At 40.7% G+C, this 22361-nt stretch overlaps 1 pseudogene and 1 gene segment (V, D, J or C); one reads left to right on the forward strand and one right to left on the reverse strand.

Moving 5' to 3' along the window:
• Window positions 1-16415: 16415 nt before the first annotated feature.
• On the forward strand, window positions 16416-16751 carry LOC132656220 (large ribosomal subunit protein P1-like; annotated as a pseudogene).
• A 2614-nt stretch (window positions 16752-19365) lies between these two features.
• LOC132656221 (T cell receptor alpha variable 9-2-like) lies at window positions 19366-19892 on the reverse strand. The segment is given in 2 exon segments: window positions 19366-19706; window positions 19835-19892. Coding segments are annotated over 2 exon segments (399 nt in total).
• Window positions 19893-22361: the final 2469 nt, after the last annotated feature.

The following is a 22361-nucleotide window of genomic DNA, read 5'->3' on the forward strand; positions in this document are numbered from 1 at the left end:
CAGAATGGATACGTAAACAAAACCCAGCAATCTGTTGCATACAAGAAACACACCTAAGACACAAAGGTAGACATTACCTGAGGGTAAAGGGTTGGAAGACGACTTTCCAAGCAAACGGACCCAAGAAGCAAGCAGGAGTAGCCATTCTAATATCTGATAAAATAGACTTTCAACCAAAATTAATCAAAAGAGATGGGGAAAGACACTTCATATACATCAAGGGAAAATTCCACCAGGAAGACATCACAATCCTGAACATCTATGCCCCAAATACAAGGGCACCCACATTTGTGAAAGAAACATTGATAAAATTTAAAGCACATATAGATCCCCACACATTAATAGTGGGAGACTTCAACACCCCACTCTCAACAAAGGACAAGTCAACAAAACAGAAATTAAACAAAGAAACAATGTCTCTGACAGAGGTCATGAATCAAATGGACCTAACAGACATTTACAGAACTTTACACCCAAACACAAAAGAATTTACCTTCTTCTCAGCACCTCATGGAACCTTCTCCAAAATAGACCATATAGTGTGTCACAAAGCAAGCCTCAACAGATACAAGAAGATTGAAATAATCCCATGTATCTTATCTGATCACCATGGAATAAAGCTGGACCTCAACAATAACAGAAATAACAAAAAGCCTACACACACATGGAAACTGAACAACTTGTTACTAAATGACAGCTGGATCAGGGAAGAAATAAAGAAAGAAATTAAAGTCTTTCTAGAAATCAATGAAAATGAAGACACAACATACCTGAACCTGTGGGACACAATGAAAGCAGTGCTAAGAGGAAAGTTCATAGCACTAAGTGCCTTCAAGAAGAAATTCGAGACAGCTCATTCAAGCACCCTAATGGCTCACTTAAAAACCCTAGAAAAAGAAGAAGCAGACACACCAAAAAGGAGTAGACGGCTGGAAATAATCAAACTCAGGGCTGAAATCAATCAATTGGAAACAAATAAAACAATTCAAAGAATCAATGAAACCAAGAGCTGGTTCTTTGAGAAAATCAACAAGATCGACAAACCCTTAGCCAGGCTAAATAAAAAGTAGAGAGACACCACCCAAATCAACAAAATCAGAAATGAAAAGGGGGATATAACTACAGACACGGAGGAAATCCAAACAATCATTGGGACTTACTTCAAAAGTCTATATGCCACAAAATTTGAAAATCTAAGTGAAATGGACAATTTTATTGATCGATCTGACTTACCAAAGCTGAATCAGGACCAGGTAAATCAACTAAATAGTCCTATATCCCCCAAAGAAATAGAAGCGGTCATCAAAAGTCTCCCATCCAAAAAAAGCCCAGGACCAGATGGCTTCAGCGCAGAATTCTACCAGACCTTCAAAGAAGAGCTAACACCAATTCTCTTCAAACTATTCCACAAAATAGAAACAGAAGGAATATTACCAAATTCATTCTATGAAGCCACAGTCACCTTGGTACCTAAACCTCACAAAGACTCAACAAAGAAAGAGAATTTCTGGCCAATCTCCCTTATGAACATTGATGCAAAAATACTTAATAAAATACTTGCAAACCGAATCCAAGAACACATCAAAGAAATTATCCACTATGACCAAGTAGGCTTCATCCCAGGTATGCAGGGGTGGTTCAATATACGGAAATCCATCAATGTGATCCACGATATTAACAAACTGAAAGAAAAAAAAAACCACATGATAATCTCCCTAGATGCTGAAAAAGCATTTGACAAAATCCAACATCCATTCATGTTTAAAGTATTGGAATGATCAGGGATACAAGGCACATATCTAAACATAGCAAAGGCGATATACAGCAAGCCTATAGCCAACATCAAACTGAACGAAGAGAAACTTAAAGCAATCCCACTGAAATCAGGGACAAGACAAGGCTGCCCACTCTCTCCATATCTCTTCACATAGTGCTGCAAGTCCTTGCTAGAGCAATGAGACAGTTGAAGGAGATCAAGGGGATACAAATTGGAAAGGAAGAAGTCAAATTATCACTATTTGCAGATGATATGATAGTATACGTGAGTGACCCCAAAAACTCTACCAGGGAACTCCTACAGCTGATAAACACCTTCAGCAAAGTGGCCGGATACAAAATTAACTCAAAAAAATCATACTGGTAGCTGAGAGTCAGCATTCTAATAGACCCCTTTCTACCCAAAAGATATGAAATCAGAATTCACTAAATATTGTCTCATCAGACTTCCCTTGCCCACTGACAACTGCATAAGGAATAGAATGCATGGGAAAATACAAAAAGTTAAATCTTGGTCTTCAACGGTACAGTGCACTTGACACAGCATAACAGCTGTTTCTTAGTACATTTGAAAACCAGAGGAGGCATGGCAGGAGCACACGATGGCAGCAACACAGCCTTGGAAAACATTTAGCAGTGAAGAAGAAAGCTTAAAGCAGTATGCTGGCTCGCAGCATGGCGTTGTAGGGCATACTCTCCCAGGTGGGTCTAGAGTCTGCTGAATTGACAGCTTTACAATAACCATCAAAGTGCTATTCCACTTCAGCCCAGAAGACCAAAGAAGCTCTTATAGGGATGATCCTTAAGTAATGGGCACCCTGATGTCTCTTGAAATATCCTGTTTTATCCTTTAGAAAAAGTTTAAAAGATATAAAAACATTTATTGACACTTTCTGATTTATCGGTGTTCATTCATCTTCTAAAATTTTATCTGTTCTTTCATATATTCATAATATATTTAGATCCTATCCACACCATGCTTCCTCCATCAAATTTTCTCTGATCTCACTTCTTGAGGCTCTTCTGCATTTCTATTCTCTCATTTTCATTTTGTTCTTTGTAATACTCTGGAATCAATTATAGCTGCCCTTATATACATGAGTATAGGACCATTGACTGGAGGACAGACAACCTGCCAGGACACACATTCCTGGAGAAAACTGACTCTGTCTCTCCCTGCATTTATCAATGGTCTGTATCTCCCAGCTACTATTGGGGTCATATCAGCAGCTCTTTCACCCATCCTACAATGCTTATTGCCTTGATCATGTGTGGGCAAATTTCATGATTTAATTTTTTACTTTAGAAACTATTGAGTGTGTATAGATATTTTGCCTGCATGTGTGTCTGTGGTTCACATCTGTTCAGTGCCCATGGAGGCCAGAGGAGAGCCTCAAATTCTTTAGAGGTGGACTTACAGACACCTTTTTAGCTGACTTTGCAAACAGAACTCCAAGTCATCTGCAAGAGAAGAAACTGTTCTTACCTGCCAAGCCACCTCTTTAACCCCAATTTCGGTACTCTTTAGAGCAGAAAAAAATTGCATTATGTACTGTACCACACCATTATCCATTCATCAGTTGGTAATCGCCAAGACTGTTTCCATTTCCGAATCATTATGATTGAAATGTCAGTGAACTGGAAGAGCAACTATCTCTAACAGGGTGGATATAGAGACTTTTGGGCAAATATCCCTGAGTTGTGTGTCTGTGTAATGTGTTGGATTCATTTTTTAGCTTTCTGGGGATCCTAGATTCTAATTTCTAGTCGCTTCATGTGCCAGTAGGGTTGTTTTGTTTTGTTAAGTCGAAACAAGTTAGAGTTATTTGGAAAGAGGAACCTTAATTTATAAAGTGTGCCCATCAGAAGATTGACATGTCTACTTTCACAACATTGACATGATGATTGCATTACCGTGACTGTAGTATAGCTTAGTGTTAGATATGGTGATCCCTCTTATCATTATTCTTTTGGTTCAGAACCATTTTGGGTATTGAAGTATGAGTTTCATCTTAAGGAGAAGGACTTAAATCAAGTAAGAAAGTGTCTCAATATGTTTGTGCTAATACTGACCCAGTGGACATCTCTTGCCAGGCCAGTCACTATTGTAGCTCCCAGGGTTGGGGTTGCAGTTAAGTAATATTGATGATTTCTTTTCCACTCCAGTAGGATTAATATCCCCTTCCAGCACTGTGAAAGCTAGCCAGTAGGGATGAAGTTTCCAGGTCAGTGCCATGTTGATTTCTCCATGTTCCATGACTCAAGTTTGGTGTGTTCAGCAGTAGAGATTGATTGCTAAGTTCTGGAGTGAAAACAAAAGCATTGGCAATTGTCTGTACTCTGTTGAGAGTCTTTGGGACCTCAGTGGACAAGAAGTCCAGGATAACTCATTCTTTTTTTAAATTTATTATTATTATCATTTATTACAATTTATTCATTTTAGGTTATATCCATACATGGTCCTTGGTTGAATGTCAGTCTCAGAAAAGACCCTGTGCCCAGATATATTTGGTCCTTGTGGAGCTCCTATCCTTTCCCATCAGACTAACTCCCCTTCTTTCTTATGATTCCCTGTACTCTGCCAAAGGTTTGGTCATGAGTCTTTGCTTTGAAAACACTGCTAGAACCTCCACTCAGATGTAGCCTGTGGTAGCTCAGTAACCAATTGGTTTCCCAAAGTGAGGGGAACAAGGACTATTTCTAACAGGAACTCAATGACTGGCTCTTGGGTCTCCCCACCCCCGAAGGGAGGAGCAGTCCTGTTAGGCCACAGAGGAGGGCTTTGCAACCAGTCCTGAAGATACCTGATAAAACAGGATCAGATGAATGGGGAGGAGGTCCCCCCTATCAGTGGACTTGGAAAGGGGCACGGTGGAGATGAGGGAAGGAGGGAGGGACTGGGAGGGAATGTGGGATCGGGACACGGCTGGGATACAGAGTTAATAAAATGTAACTGATAAAAAAATAAAAATAAAAAATAAAGTAATAAAAAAACAATTTATTCATTTTGTATCAGGGCTGTGTACCCCTCTTATCTCCTCCCAATCCTACCCTCCCTCCCTCTTCTCACCCTATGCCCTTCCCACAGTCCAGAGGTAGGGGAGGTCTTCCTCCCCTTCTGTTTGACCCTAGCCTATCAGGTCTCATCAGGACTGGTTGAATTGTCTTCCTCTGTGGCCTGGCAAGGCTGTGGGGAGGTGATCAGAGAGCCTGCACTGAGTTCATGCTAGAGAAAACCTCTACTCCCCTTATTAGTGACCCCACTTGGAGACTGAGCCTATGGGCTACTTCTGAGCCAGGATTTTAAGTCCTCTCCATGCATTGTCCTTTGTTGTGGTAACTAGAAAAGGTCATCTTGAGTGAGGGAACCCAGGAGCAGAAAGATACGAATGGTGTATACTGACTCATAAGTGGCTATTACCCATATAATATAGGATAAACATACTAAAATCTATATTCCTAAAGAAGCTAAACAACAAGGAAGACCCTAGGAAAGATGCTCAATCCTCATTCAAAAGGTTAATTGCGATAGACATTGGAAGCAGGAGAAGACAGAGAACAGGACAGGAACCTACCATAGACAACCTCTGAAAGACTCTACTGATTGAGGTGTCAAAGCAGAGGCTGAGACTCTTAGCCAAACTTAAAAAAGACCTGGAGGGGAAGGAGCTTCAAAAGGAAACCAACAAAGCCAAAAAAAAAAAAATCCCTGAGCCCTGGGGACCCTGCAGAGACTGATACCCCAACCAAGGATAAACCATTCTTACCAAGGGTCTTTTAATTTGTTAGCCTGCACTGCCTAGCAGGGGCATTTCCCCCACTTATATGGTAACTCCATCTTAACTCTTTTTTGGTGTGTGGGTATGCAGATTTTTGGGAAGCTTCTACAGTAGTATATTTCTATGTAACTTCTGGTGAAAAACATTAAAAATTAAACATTTTAAGTGTTACCTATGAATAAATACGCTGAATTTTTATTCAGTTTTTAAGCTTTTCACCTCTAGCTTCAATTCACTTTAAAAAATAGATTCTTAATTGAAATAAAATTATACGACTTCACTCTCCTTTTCATCTCTCAAGCTTCTCAAATTTGAACTTTCTCAAACCTCTCCTGTGTCCTCCAACTCTCAAATTGACAGCATTTTCTTTTATTATTATTGTTACAAACATGTCGTGTGTGTGCTTTCTATGTGTGCATGTATAAACAAGCATATAGAAATAAAACATGCCAAGGCCATTTTGTTGTTTTTATGTGAGGAATGACCATCCTGCACTTGAAAACCAATAAAGGTTTTGTTCCTGGGAGTGGCTAATTCTCCTCTCCCAGCAATCATTAGTTGCTTGTTTTTCGTTTGAGGTGGGACCATGAGAAAATCTTCCCTGTCTTGAATAACACATCTTTGAGACTGGCATCAGTCAGGTGTTGTTTATGCAGCCATTTCTAGGCAAAACTGTTCCAGAGCAGACTTTCTGGTACTCTGCCTCTTGCAATCTTTCAGCCCCTCTTTGTTCATGTTCCCTAAACTATAGGGAACTGTGATGTAGGTGCATCTATTGGGACTGGACATGCCACAATCCGTTGATCGTTGCTTTGTGTTCAGTTGTGGGTTTTGTTTGTTTGTTTGCAATGGTCTCCCTTTTCTGTAAAGAGAGGTTTCTTTGATGAAAAGAAGTAACTACACTTAGCTGTGAGTATAAAGATAAGATTTAGATTGTAGTAAGAACTTATGCTCATCTGATAAAGCAGTGGTAGTAAACTATTTTCTAACGTCTATGATACCATCAGTCCCAGGAAGCTGGCTAGGTTTCCAGGACTAGGCATGATTTCCCTCAAGAGTGGACCTTAACTTCAAATTAGATAGCAACTGGTTGCCAGTCTCCTGTGAATGCCATTTATTTCATCTTTATGGTTATGTTGCCATACTGGTAATTGTCATGGTTCACAGGTCTTGCACTGGTTAATTAAGTAGGTTTGTCTCTTGCAAGCTTGCATTAGTATTTTCTGAAATCATAAGAGCTAGACCACAGGAAAGGGCTCTTCAGGTCAGATCCAGGAAGAATCTTTCAAGTCCCGAGTACAAAGTATGGGGTGTCTTTAACAATAGCTCATCCTCAACCCTGAGAGTCAACCAAGGCCTACATCAATAATCTATATTGTTTTGGAAGTCACATGAACAAACTCCCCTGGTTAGCCATTCAAACAGAGGCTTCTCATGCCTGATACTGTGGTTTTTGTTAGTCTATGGCTTTTGTGGGGAACACTGTCAACCCAAGTGGCTTAATGTCCTTTAAGATAAGGGTATATTTAGATATAAAGGAATATATATATTATTCCTTTATTGATAAGTATCATTGTATTAATATACATATTATATATTATCTTGTTAAGATATCTATATTATTAAAATAATAATACATATTATATCTTATTAAAATAATAATATATATTATATCTATATTATTAAGATAATATTAAGATAATAATATAGATATCTTAAGAAGATAACATATTAAGATATATGTATCTAAAATATATGTATATATTATAAATATATAATGCATGTGCATATATTATATATAATTATTTTAGGGAAATTATAATTCCTTGAGCCGTTATCAAACTGTTTTGGTGTTGACATTTCTTATTATTTATTGAGTTCAATTTTCACATCCTGACTATTCCACATTATTTCATTCAGCCACTTATTTGTGTTTTCTTGAATCAATCAAGATTTCATTTATGTCCACCATGAATTTATTTAGTGTGTTTTTCAGGAATTTGTAGGTTCTTCTGTCATCTTCACAGTTAGTTTTTTATTCAGTGTCTCCAGTTTCACCTAAATTGCTCTGACTGGGGATGACGAGAACAAGTTGATGACTTGGGGAGGCAGCATACTGTGCTGGCTTTTATTACTATTGTGTTTTTCCTATGAGGCCTTCCATCTAGAGATAGGGTGATGGTTGTGTCTTTGATATGAGGTTTTAGCTCACTGAATGCTGTATCTTGAGTTGAAGCTACAAGGTGATGAATCGGAGGGTTCAGAAAGGGTGGAATCACATCAGAGCTGGCTCACTCTTACTGAGGAAGACCATGGGGACTGATACCTTGAAGACAGAGTTTCTGGGCGGAAAGTGATGGACTTGTGTGGGGTCTGGCTCTCCTATCCCAATCCAATGGACTGGGACCCTGGCAGTAAAGGTCTTGAGATGCGAGCACAAAGCACTGGAAACATTGAACTGAAAGGGGTAAGGCTCTCAAGAGTGGTCTGCCTTGCATGTTCATGAAAGTTAGAAGATATATTCACTTATGGACATTGATTACCACTTCTGTTTACACACGTGAATAAACCTATGATTTACTTCAATAGTATGAACTCCTGTGAAATTAATTAGTCCTGCACATTCAGATGACTAGTGAGTGTAGAAAGAGCCTAATATTCACAGCAGAGACAGAGAGACAGAGAGAAAGAGAGAAGGAAAATAAGATAGTTTTAATCAGCCCACCTGCCATAAGAGTAATCTTTAACCATATACTTTCAAAATCAAATCCCTTGAGTGAGGTTTTCCTGTCATTTGTAAGAGACACAATTTCATATCAACTTTCCTGGTCCTCCGACATCTTTAGTCCTTACACTCCATCTTCCATGTTGTTTCCTGAGCCTTAAGTGAAGGAGTTATGTTGGAAATATATTGATGATGACTGGCCACCTCACTTGTTTTCTGAACCTAAAAAAGACCTGAAGAAGTGCAACACCAATAGACTAGCTAACATGGAAAGGGGAATTCTCATGAAGCCCCAACAATAAACAAACAACTCCAGGAAAGTAAGAAGTGCTGGGAGTAAGAAAAAATCCTCCACGGTATGGAGCCCCTAATTGGTTACCATCAGCAAATAATCAGCCCTGAATTTATATACCTATACAAGTAACACTTAACAGAACGAGCAGATCTGTATTCATGTAGTTAGGCAAGTGTGTGTGGGTGTGTGGGTGTAATAATAACCTACAAAAAGAAACTATGATTTTGAGAGAGCAAGGGTACATTCACGGGAGGATTTGGAGGAAGGAAAAGGAGGAAGGAAGCAAGGGTACATTCAGGGAGGATTTGGAGGAAGGAAAAGGAAGAAGGAAGTGATTTAATTATATTCACTTCCTTTTTTTAACTTTTATTAATTACACTTTATTCATTTTGTATCCCTCCATAAGCCCCTCCCTCCTCCCCTCCAGGCCCCACCCCCCCCTTTCTGCATGCATGCCCCTCCCCAAGTCCACTGATAGGGGAGTTCCTCCTCTCCTTCTTTCTGATCTTATTCTATCAGTTCTCATCAGAAGAGGCTACTATGTCAGGGTTCTAGGTTATCTCCATGAATAGTCCTTGGTTGGAGTATGAGTCTCTGGGAAGTTCCCTGTGTTCAAATTTTCTTGTTCTGTTGCTCTCCTTGTGGAGACCCTGTCCTCTCCAGCTCTTACTAGTTCCCACTTCTTACATAAAATTCCATTCACTCTGCCTGTCAGTTGGCCATCAGGCTCAGTATCTGCTTTCACAGTCTGCATGGTAGAGGTTTTCAGAGCCCTTCTGTGGCAGGTTCCTAGGTTGTTTCCTGTTTTCTTCTTCTTCAGATGTCCATCCTCTTTGCCTTTCAGGATGGGTATTGAACATTTTAGTTAGGGTCCTCTCTTTTGCCTAGTATGTTTAGATGTACAGATTTTAATGGGTTTATTCTATGTTGTATGTTTATATGAGTGAGTATATACCGTGTGTGTGTTTTTGCTTCTGGGACAACTCACTCAGAATGATCCTTTCCAGGTCCCACGATTTACCTGAAAATTTCATGATTTCCTTATTTTTCATTGCTGAGTAATACTCCATTATATAGATGTACCACAGTTTCTGCATCCATTCTTCATTTGAGGGGCATCTGGGTTGTTTCCAGCTTCTGGCTATTACAAATAAAGCTGCTACAAACATGGTTGAGCAAATGTCCTTTTTGTGTACTTAAGCCTCTTTTGGGTATATGCCTAGGAATGGTATGGCTGGATCTTGAGGAAGCACTATTCCTAGTTGTCTGAGAAAGCGCCAGATTGATTTCCAGAGTGGTTGTGCAAGTTTACACTCCCACCAACAGTGCAGAAGGGTTCCCCTTTCTCCACAACCTCTCCAGCATGTGTTGTCACTTCAGTTTTTGATCTTGGCCATTCTGATGGGTTTAAGGTGAAATCTCAGGGTTGTTTTGATTTGCATTTCCCTAATGTCTAATGAGGTTGAACATTTCTTTAAGAGCTTCTCTACCATTCGATATTCCTCTCCCGAGAATTCTCTGTTTAGCTCTTTTCCCCTTTTTTTAAGTGGATTACTTGGTTTGCTGCTTTTCAGCTTCTTTAGTTCTTTATATATACTAGATATAAGTCCTTTGTCAGATAAAGGGTTGGTGATGATTCTTTCCCAATCTGTAGGCAGTGGCTTTGTTTTGATGACTGTGTCCTTTGCTTTACAGAAGCTTTTCAATTTCATGAGGTACCATTTATTGATTGTTGCTCTTAGAGCCTGTGCTGTTGGTGTTCTGTTCAGGAAGTTTTCTCCTGTACCAATGAGTTCTAGGGTATTCTCCACTTTTTTTTCTAGCTGATTTAATGTCTCTGGTTTTATGTTGAGGTCTTTGATCCACTTGGACTTCAGTTTTGTGCAGGGTGATAAGTATGGGTCTATTTTCATTTTTCTACGTGTAGACATCCAGTTGGACCAGCACCATTTGTTGAAGATGCTATCTTTTTTCCATTGTATGGTTTTGGCATCATCATCAAAAATCAGGTGTCCATAAGTGTGTGGGTTTATTTCTGGGTCTTCTGTTTGGTTCCATTGACCCACCATTCTGTTTCTATGCCAGTACCATGCAGTTTTTAAAACTGTTGCTCTATAGTACAGCTTAAGATCAGGGATGGAGATACCGCCAGAAGATCTTTTATTGTAGAGGATTGTTTTAGCAATTCTTGGTTCCTTGTTATTCCATACAAAGTTGAGAATTTTTCTTTCCAGGTCTGTAAAGAATTGTGTTGGCAATTTGATGGGAATTGCATTAAATCTGTAGATTGTTTTTGGTAAGATGGCCATTTTTATTATATTTATCCTGCCAAGCCATGAGCATGGGAGATCTTTCCATCTTCTCATATCTTCTTCTAATTCTTTCTTCAGAGACTTGAATTTTTTTTCATACAAGTCTTTGACTTGTTTGGTTAGGGTTACACCAAGGTACTTTATGTCATTTGTGCCTATTGCGAAGGGTATTGTTTCTCCAATTTCTTTCTCAGCCCTTTTGTCTTTTGTGTACAGGAGTGCTACTGATTTTTTTTTTTTAATTTAATTTTGTATCCAGGCACTTTGCTGAAGGTGTTTCTCAGCTGTAGGAGTTCCCTGGTAGAGTTTTTGGGGTCACTCATATATACTATCATATCATCTGCAAATATTGATAATTTGACTTCTTCCTTTATCCAATTGTATCCCCTTGATCTCCTTCAATTGTCTTATTGCTCTAGCAAGGACTTCGAGAACTATGTTGAAGAGATATGGGGAGAGTGGGCAGCCTTGTCTTGTCCCCGATTTCAGTGGGATTGCTATAAGTTTCTCTCTGTTCAGTTTGATGTTGGCTAGAGGCTTGCTGTATATCACCTATACTATGTTTAGTTATGTGCCTTGTATCCCTGATCTCTCCAAGACTTTAAACATGAATGGATATTGGATTTTGTCAAATGCTTTTTCAGCATCTAGGGAGATTATCATGTGGTTTTTTTTCTTTCAGTTTGTTAATATGGTGGATCACATTGATGGATTTCTGTATACTGAACCACCCCTGCATAACTGGGATGGAGCCTACTTGGTCATAGTGGATAATATCTTTGATGTGTTCTTGTATTCAGTTTGCGAGTATTTTGTTAAGTATTTTTGCATCAATGTTCATAGGAGAGATTGGCCTGAAATTCTTTCTTTGTTGAGTCTTTGTGAGGTTTAGGTACCAAGGTGACTGTGGCTTCATAGAATGAGTTTGGTAATGTTCCTTCTGTTTCTATTTTGTGGAATAGTTTGAAGAGAATTGGAGTTAGCTCTTCTTTGAAGGTCTGGTAGAATTCTGCGCTGAAGCCATCTGGTCCTGGGCTTTTTTTGGATGGGAGACTTTTGATGACCGCTTCTATTTCTTTGGGGGATATAGGACTATTTAATTGATTTACCTGGTCCTGATTCAGCTTTGGTAAGTCAGATCGATCAATAAAATTGTCCATTTCACTTAGATTTTCAAATTTTGTGGCATATAGACTTTTGAAGTAAGTCCTAATGATTGTTTGGATTTCCTCAGTGTCTGTAGTTATATCCCCCTTTTCATTTCTGATTTTGTTGATTTGGGTGGTGTCTCTCTGCCTTTTATTTAGCTTGGCTAAGGGTTTGTCAATCTTGTTGATTTTCTCAAAGAACCAGCTCTTGGTTTCATTGATTCTTTGAATTGTTTTATTTGTTTCTAATTGATTGATTTTAGCCCTGAGTTTGATTATTTCCAGCCATCTACACTTTTTTACTGTGTCTGCTTTTTTGGTTTTCTAGGGTTTTTTAAGTGGGCCATTAAGTTGCTTGAATGAGATGTCTCAAATTTCTTTTTGAAGGCACTTAGTGCTATGAACTTTCCTCTTAGCACTGCCTTCATTGTGTCCCACAAGTTTGGGTATGTTGTGTCTTCATTTTCATTGAGTTCTAGAAAGACTTTAATTTCTTTCTTTATTTCTTCCCTGACTCAGCTGTCATTTAGTAGCAAGCTGTTCAGTTTCCAGGTATGTGTTGACTTTTTGCTATTTCTGTTGTTATTGAAGTTCAGCTTTATTCCATGGTGATCAGACAAGATACAAGGGCTTATTTCAATCTTCTTGTATCTGTTGAGGCTTGCTTTGTGACCCACTATATGGTCTATTTTGGAGAAGGTTCCATGAGGTGCTGAGAAGAAGGTAAATTCTTTTGTGTTTGGGTGTAAGGTTCTGTAAATGTCTGTGAAGTTCATTTGATTCATGACCTCTGCCAGAGACAATGTTTCTTTGTTTAATTTCTGTTTTGTTGACCTGTCCTTTGTTGAGAGTGGGGTGTTGAAGCCTCCCACTATCAATGTGTGGGGATCTATATGTGCTTTAAATTTTATCAATGTTTCTTTTACAAATGTGGGTGCTCTTGTATTTGGGGCATAGATGTTCAGGATTGTGATGTCTTCCTGGTGGAATTTTCCCTTGATGTGTATGAAGTGTCCTTCCCCATCTCTTTTGATTAATTTTGGTTGAAAGTCTATTTTATCAGATATTAGAATGGCTACTCCTGCTTGTTTCTTGGGTCCATTTGCTTGGAAAGTCGTCTTCCAACCTTTTACCCTTAGGTAATGTCTATCTTTGTGCCTTAGGTGTGTTTCTTGTATGCAACAGTTTACTGGGTTTTGTTTACGTATGCATTCTTTTATCTGTGTCTTTTTACTGGAGAGTTGAGTCCATTGATGTTGAGAGAGATTAATGACCAGTGGCTGTTAGATCCTTTGATTTTGGTGTTGGCTGTGGTCATAAGGTTGTGTGCTTGGTTGTTTTTTGTTTTACTGTAGTAAGGTTAATTATTTCCTGTGTTTTCTTGAAAGTAGCTAATTTTCTTGGGTTGTATTTTCCCTTTCAGTGTCTTCTGTAATGCTGGATTTGTATGTAGGTATTTTTGAAATTTGTTTTTGTCACTGAATAACTTGTTTTCCCCGTCTATGAGGACTGAGAGTTTTGCAGGTTATAGTAGCCTGGGCTGACATCTGTGTTCTCTTAGTGTCTGCATGATATCCAACCAGGCCCTTCTGGCTTTCATAGTCTCTGTTGAAAAGTCAGGTGTGATTCTAATGGGTTTGCCATTATATGTTACTTGGCCTTTTTCCCTTGCAGCTTTTAGTATTTTTTTCTTTGTTCTGTATACTTACTGTTTTGATTATTATGTGGTGGGAGGATTTTCTTTTCTGGTCAAATTTGTTGGGTGTTCTCTAGGCCTCGTGTATTCTTATTGGCTTCTCCTTTAACTTGGGGAAATTTTCTTCAATGATTTTGTTGAAAATATTTTCTGGGCCTTGGAGAAGGGAGTCTTCTTTTTCTTCTATACCTATTATTCTTAGGTTTTGTCTTTTCATACTGTCTTGGATTTCTTAGACGGTTTGTGTCAGGAATTTTTTTGGATTTAACATTTTCTTTGACAGATACATCTATTTCTTCCATTGTATCTTCCACACCTGAGATTCTTTCTTCCATCTCTTTTAGTCTGTTGGTTATGCTTACCTCTGTAGTTCCTGTTTTCTTCCCTAAATTCTTCCTCTCCATTATTTCCTCCATTTGTGTTTTCTTTAATTTTTCCAGTTCTATCTTCAGGTCTTGAGTTGTTTTGTTTACTTCCTTCACCTGTCTGATTGTATTTTCCTCTTTTTCTTTTAGTTCCTTCAACTCCGTTTCTTTTTCTTCTTTCAGTGATCTAATTATTTCTTCTCTGAAGGCCTCAAACTGTTTGGCTGCATCTTCCCATATTTCTTCATGGATGGCCATAATCTGCTTGTCTTTAATTTACTCCATTTCTTTACAGATAGCCATGATCTGTTTGTTTTTATCTTCCTCTAATTCTTTACGTACATTATTTGTTTTCTCTATTATCCTCTTCATCAGCATAGATGTTAGGTCATCTTCTTGATTTTCTATTATACTGTGTTGTCCAGGGCTGTTCACCCCTGGATGGCTGGGTTCTGGAGATGCCATATTGCTCTGTCTTTTGTTGGTTGAGCTTTTATGCTGACCTCTACCCATTGGGCTGTTTTAGGTGTTGGCTGTTAGTTTCTGTGCTTTCTGGAGTCCTGAGGTAGGGAGAATCCCCTTGGCCGAAAGATGATTTCTCCTTAAGGAGTCCTCCTCTGCTTTTTGGTTATGGTCACTGTATGGCCAGTGTTTCTCAGGAATTGCCACTGCTCACCTCAGGTGTATAGCCCTGAGTAGTAGCTGTGGTCTTTGTTAGGCAGGGAGGGCTCTCCTCTTACCCATAGAAGTTCTCAAGACAGCTTCCCCACTGCTGAGTTTCTCGTTATAAATTTAGTGAGCTACTGCTGTTGTTACAGTTTTCCAGGTACAGTCCTCTTGAAGAACCTGCTGATTCCCTAGCTGTGGGGTTTTCTCCCAACAGGGAAACTCAGTCTGTTATCCTGGAGCACACAGTTCTGTCCGGGAAAGTGAGAGGAGCACCCAGCAAGTCTCTGGGCCAGAGGCTCAGTGCTCTGCTCTGGGCCTGGAGAATGTGCACCTAGGTTGAGTTGGCGCCTGGGGGCACTGCTCTGGTCTGGAGGCTGGGTGCCTCAGTCTGGACAGGAAGTTGTGTGTCCCTGTCTGGGATGTCGACTGCAGGCACTGCTCTGGTCCAGATGCTGTGGGTGCAGCCCTCTTGAAGGAACAGAAATTCCCACAGTTTTGTCAGTCTAGCTAGGGGTAACTGGTTGATCCTTGGCACAGTATCTGAGGGCTGCTGTAATGGCTCTCTGGCTTTTGTAGGTCTGAGGATGCAGCTGTGTGCCCCAGTGCCCTAGAGGTACTCAATAATGGTGGATGAGCACAGCGCTCATGCCTGCATTAGAAAGCTAGAGCCTAGAGTCTGCGTGAATCCAAAAAGTCTTTTGGTGCTGGATGTCCTGAGCGTTAGACCTGATGATCCCCCCCCCCGCTGGGGGTTTCTTTCTGCCAGGGACACCCAGTCTTTGCTTTAGGGACCTCCGTTCTATCTGGGGTGGCGGCGAGTAGAACCCACAGGCACAGACACCCGCCCGTGGCACAGCCTCTCTGGCCCTTGGGATCCTGGGCGTCTCCCTAAACTGGGTAATTTTTCCGAGACCTTTTCGGGGTGGTGGTATCAGCTGAGTGCTCTGAGATCAGACCAGCCGTTTCCCTCTCTGTGGGTTTGCACCCAACGGTGAAACTGAGTCTCTGGTGCCCTGTGGCCCACAGTTCTATCTGAGGTGGTGAATCAGGCCCGCAGGCAGGCCGGGCTCTGTGCAGGCCCCTGGGTCCCCGGCTCTGGCTCTGGACAGGCTCCTGGAGCGCCCGTGGAACCCAAGTCTTTTCCAGGGGATGTCTGGGTGATCTAAGGTCGGTCCCAATCATTTCCTGCTTTGTAGGGTTATCTCTCGACTGGAAAATCCAGTCTGTGATGTTGTGGGCCCACAGTTCAGTCTGGGACAGTGACCAGATCATGCTGTTGTGTAGCTCTGGGCTGTTGACCAAGTGCCTGGCAGAACCAGGGTCTCTTCCAGGGTTAGCCGGGTGAGTTAAAGCTGATTGAATCCCCCACCGTGGGGTATCCTCTCACCTGAGAAACACAATCACTTGTGTTTTATGGCTGTGAGTTCTGCTTGCTGGTCACTGTGCCTGGCCCACTCTGCTGCTGTTCAGAATGAGAGTTCTCCTGGCGCCGACATCTTGCCCCGCCCCTTATATTCACTTCTTAAAAAGAAAATGAACAGCTTTCCTCAGCTGCAGCTGAGATGCTCCATCTTTGAGAGAAAGTCAAGGCTACGTTGGGGTGAGGCCCTCACTTCATCTGGCAACTAGCACATGTCAATATTCCACAACATGGCATCCATCTCCAAGCTCACCTGCATCTACTCTGTCTACATCTTGAATGACAAAGAATTGATAGTCATGGAGGGTCAGATCAGTGCCCTCACTGAGGCAGGCGGTGTCAATGCTGAACCTCTCTGGCTTAGCTAGGCATGGCCAATGTCAACCCTGGAAGCCTCATCTGCAACCTGCAGACTAATGGGCCTGCTCCACCAGCTGGAGCTGCTCCAGCAGGTGTCCTGCCCCTCCACTGCTGCTGTCCCTGCTGAGGAAAAGAAAGTAGAAGCAAAGAAGGAAGAATCTGGAGAGTCTGATGATGACATGGGCTTTGGTCATTTTAAAAATTAATTAATTTATTTATTTATTACAATTTATTCACTTTGTGTATCTCACTGTAGCTCCCTCCCTCATCTTCTCCCAGTCCCACCCACCCTCTCTTCTCACTCTATACCCTTTCCTTATTCCCCTAATAGGGGAGGACCTCCTCCCTTTCTCTCTGACACTAGCCTATTGGATTTCACAGCAAGGCTGGCTGCATCATCTTCCTTTGTGGCCTGGCAAGGCTGCACTGCCCAGGGGGAGGTAATCAAAGAGCTGGCCACTGAATTCATGTCAGAGAAAGCTCCTGTTCCCCTTACTAGGACACCCACTTGGAAAGCCTATGGGTTACCTCTGAGCAGGGGGTCTAGGTCCTCTCAATGCATGGTACTTGGTTAGAGTATCTGTCTCTGCAGGTCCCCTTGGACCCAGGTATTTTGGCTTTCCTGGTCTCCTTGTAAACTTCCTGTCCCCTTCATGTCTATCTCTTTCTTGTTTCATAAGGTTTCCTGCACTCTATCCAAAGTTTGGCTATGTGTGTCCATATCTCGTTTGATATCCTGATGAATTGAGTCTTTCAGAGGCCCCCTGTGGAAGGACCCTGTCCTGTTCCTTGTCTTCTTCTACTTCTGATGTCTATTCTGTTTGCCCTTCTGAGTGAGGTTTCAACCTCTTCCCTATGGTCCCGCTTATTGTTTAGCTTCTTTAGGACTGTAGATGTTAGTATGTTTATCCCTATTATTTGACTAATAACCACGTATAAGTGACTATATATCAGATATGTATTTCTGCTTCTGGGTTACCTCATTCAGGATGATCTTTTCTAGTTCCCACCATTTGCCTGCAAATTTTATGATTTCCTTATTTTTAACTGAGTAGTATTCCATTGTGTAAATGTACCACAATTTCTTATCCATTCTTCAGCTGAGGGACATCTAGGTTGTTTCCAGATTCTGGCTATTATGAATAAAGCTGCCTCGAACATGGTTGAGCAAATGTCCTTGTTGTGTGGTTTAGCATTTTTCAGATATATGCCCAGGAGTGGTATAGCTGGATCTAGAGGTAGTACTATTCCTAATTTTTTGAGAAAGCGCCAGACTGATTTCAATTTGCTTGTACAAGGTTACATTCTTCACATCCTCTCCAGAATGTATTGTCACTTGAGTTTTTGATTAGCCATTCTGATTGGTCTGAATTGAAATCTCAGGGTTGTTTTGATTCGTATTTCACTGATGACTAAGTATGTTGAGCATTTCTTTAAATGTTTCTCTGCCATTTGATATTCCTCTGTTGAAAATTCTGTTTAGCTCTGTACCCATTTTTTAAATGGCTTACTTGATTTGTTGCTTTTTAACTTCTTGAATTCTTTTTATATTCTGGATATTAAACCTCTGTCAGACGTAGGGTTGGTGAAGACCTTTTCCCAGTCTGGAGGTTGTCATTTTGTTCTGATGACAATGTCCTTTGCCTTATAGAAGCATTTAAGTTTCATGAGGTCCCATTTGTTGATTGCTGTTCTTAGAGCCTGTGCTGTTGGTATTTTGTTCAGGAAGTTGTCTCCTGTGCCAATGAGGTCAAGACACTTCCCCACTTTTTCTTCTAACAGATTTAGTGCATCTGTTTTTATGTTACAGTCTTTGATCCACTTGGACTTTAGTTTTATGCAGGGTGATAAATATGGGTCTATTTGCATTTTTCTACATGTAGACCAGCACCATTTGTTGAAGATGCTGTCTTTTTTCCATTGTATGGTTTTGGTTTCTTTGTCAAAATTAAGTTTCTGTAGGTGTGTGGGTTTATTTCTGGGTCTGCAATTCTATTCCATTGATCCACTAGTCTGTTTCTATGCCAGTACCATACCATTTTAATTACTCTTGCTCTCTAGTACAGCTTGAGATCAGGGGTGGAGATAACCTCCAGAAGATCTTTTATTGTACAGGATTGTTTTAGCAATTCTGGGGATTTTGTTTTTCCACATGAAATTGAGAATTGTTCTTTCAAGGTCTGTAAAATATGTTTGCCCTTCCCCAAGCACTGAAACTCTTCTGAGGCAAGCCAGAGAGCCAGCTTCCCCCTTTGCTGCCCAGAGTTCATCTTCCATTCCACCTATGTTCTCCTGTTCCAACTTTGCTTCTCCTCTTGTGTTTGAGCCTCAGCCTGATCTTATTAACAACAGAAGAGTCCTTTCTTTATGCCCTGAAAGTCCCTTTCTTCTGTGTACTTGTGTACTGGCCTAGCTCTGTCCTCTTTTCTTCTTTCCTTTCCTTCTCAATAGGAATCCCAAGACTGAGGACATTGGGTTCTCCTGTCACTTCTCCCTCCATAGTTTCAGAAGACATTATGTAGAAGCCTCTTTTCCTGGCACAAATAAAATACAGATAGTTCTACCAGAGAGCTGTGAAAGAATATGTGGACAGGCTTCCTTACTCACACAGCTTTGCTGTGAGGCTCCTTCTGCTCTGCATGAGGCACATGCTCTTGCATCAGATTTTGGGTTAGTCCCATTCTAGTCTTGAGTATGGAAGAGCCTACTTCTTGCTCTTCTGCTATGGCTATTCATATGATGTTTGTGCCACTCAGAGAAACATAGAGGCACACAGCACAGTGAGGAACCAAAGCAATTGGAGAGGCAGGAACTCAGCATTCAGCTGCTGAGTTTGTGCTCAGGTCCTGCTGCAGTGTCTGCCACTGTGTCACCCAGAGCACAGTAGTACACAGCCGAGTCTGACTCTTGCACCGAGGCTTTCTGCAAGTGGAAGGAGGTGGTTCCTCTATCATATGTGGCTCCAAACCCTCTGCTGCTTCCCTTGTCGTTGGCCTTTGAGGCTCTAAAGAGGAGTTGTGGACCTTCTCCAGGATACTGCACATACCAGAACAGGGCTAGGTAACCTGAGGCTGAATAGTTGCAGTGTATAGTAAGAAATTCGTCTTCTGAGAGGACCACTTGACCTTCTGTCTGAGTCACTGAGTCTCCGTGGGTCCTTGCTTGGAAAAAAAGGAAAAAGAAAAACAAAAAGAAAAACAAAAACAAAACAGATATATGGATATATTCAGGGCTCCAGATATTTTTTTCTGACATAAAAAAGGAAAAGGTTTAAGGTCACTTTACTTACTGAGCATGAGAAGTACCACAGTCACGAAGCCCGGAGAAGAATTCAACTTTAGTGCCATCTCGTCAATGTTCTCAATTTTTGAAAACATTGAGAAACAGTCTAAACTTAAGTTCACACAGGAAATGCTATAGCGTTAGGATGCTGCGCCCTCTGGTGGCCAGAGAGTAACCTAAGTTAAATGTAGCAAACTTTGCTTGAAGACACTGGAAACAATGAACAATTAGTTTGGGTTGAGGGATCTCTGGTACTTCAAAGGTCCTATTTTCTCTGTTCTAAGAGAACGACAAGTTAAAGATAATTTTTATTAATTTTTTTTCAGAAAATAAATCACACTCCATAAAAAATAGTCAATATTTCTAAATTTCATGAAAAGTGAAGAAGCACATAAGTCATTGAACTCTATGGAGTGACCTGAAATTTTGAAAAAGGTTCTGCTTCATGATTTCCTTGTTTTTAATAGCTGAGTAGTATTCCACTGTATAAATATGCCACAATTTCCGTATCCATTCATCCGTTGAGAGGCATCTGGTTGCTTCCAGATTCTGTGCATTATAAATACAGCTGCTACGAACATAGTTGAGCAAAGGTCCTTGTTGAATGGTGGGGCATCTTTTGGGCATATGCTCAGGAGTGACATAGCTAGATCTTGAAGTACTTTGAGCAGAGCATGGGGGGGATGGATAGAAACATATGGAGAGGGCAGGAGCCCCACAAGGAAACCAAAAAGGATAAAAAAAACTGAGCCCAGGGGAGACCTGCAGAGACTGATACACCAAGAACCATGCATGGCGAGGATCTTGACCCCCTGTTCAGATTGGCAGGTCAGCCTGCATGTGGGTTCCAGAGTAAGGAGAGCAGGGGTTGCCTCTGCCATGAACTCAGTTGCCTGCTCTTTGATCACTTGGCCCTGGTGATGCGGCCTTGCGAGGTAACAGAGGAAGAGGATCTAGGCACTCCTGATGAGACTTGATAAGCTATGGGCAGAAGGCAGAGGAAGAGAATGCTCCCTTTCAGTGGACTAGGGGAAGGGAATAGGAGGTAAGAGGAAGAGAGGGTAGGGCCGAGGAGTTAAGGGATGGGGCTTCAATCGGGATATATAATGAGTAAACTGTAAAAGTAAAAGTAAAAAAAAATTAAATAGTTCTGCTTCTCCTTTAGAACATTTCCTGCTAGCATAAACTGACTCACTCTTTGAGCTAAGTCTACATAACAGACTTCACTTTTTGTCTTCACCCACACTAAGCTTCTCCCAGTGTTCAAGTTAAGCTCCATGTATTAAAATATAAATCTCTTTCCTTGCTACTACTAAGAACATTTTGGGATTCAATGCAATAACGATACACATTCTTCCAGTTTCTCATTACCATTTTTTATAATTGTTTGCATATGATTGTTTAAACATCATTTGTGGCCATTGTTTTAATTGTTCATATGGGTCATTTTATATCCTAAAACAGAACTAAATAACAAAATCTTTGTTACACATCACTTACATTTTCAACTTCTTCCTACATCACAGTGAGGTACACCAGGTAATGCCCATGCTCATTACAACCTCTCTGTTTTAATAGAGAAACGGATTTAAGAAGTAAGCCATGTTTCTCTCTCATGGCATTATCAGTTGTGTGTGTGGGGGGGGAATGGACCATTCATAATAGACTTGCTTTTCTAGGGCAGGAGTACACAGAACCCCAGGGGAATAGGAAAAATAATGCAGCTTGAGCTACCATCCCAGTCTTTCTAGTTCCGAATTTAGTTTGTTTGCTTATTGGTGTTTTGAGATTATTATGTAATCGCAATAGTTCTCCCTTTCCATTCTTCCCTCCAAACTCTCCCATGTGCCTACTCTTTCCACTCTCCTTCAAATGTATAGCCTCTTTTTTCATTTTTTTTAAACTAATTACTGTTTCATGCATATAAGGAACTATTCCTAAATACAATATATGTTTAGTCCATCTAATGTTACACGTATGTATGTTTTCAGAGGTGACCATTTGGCACTGGACAACCAATCAGTGTGGTCTTCCTTGGGTAAGACCATTTCTCTTGTTCTCAGCTTTCCTCAGTTACCTCTGCTTCTTTGTTTAGGGTTCAGTCCTCATGTGCTATTCTGTGTTGACTTTGGCATGTTCGTTAGTGTCACTCTTTTTCAGCTTGCATTTCAATGGCCATATTGATGAGATGTTGCATGTTTAACTTCTGATATTAGTAGGGGACACAATTTTCAGCAAACTCCTGATTGTCATTTTTACAGTCATTTTATTTCCTTCTCTGCAACATTCTCTGAGGCTCAGGTGCAGAGGTGTTTTTAGATATATCCATTGGGACTGGGCTCCTCAACTCTTCATTTTCATTGGTGGTGGTATTCTTTAGCAGTTTCTATCTATGGCAAAGAGACACTTCCTTGATGAGGTGTGATGGCTACAGCTATTGGTGGGTATAGGATAATTCTTTATAGATTACTGTTAGTAATTATGCTGGTTTCATAAAACTGGTTGTAGATTCTCCACTACTAACCACGTCTTCA

The sequence above is a fragment of the Meriones unguiculatus genome, chromosome 9, assembly GCF_030254825.1.
Source record: "Meriones unguiculatus strain TT.TT164.6M chromosome 9, Bangor_MerUng_6.1, whole genome shotgun sequence".
NCBI lineage: Eukaryota > Metazoa > Chordata > Mammalia > Rodentia > Muridae > Meriones > Meriones unguiculatus.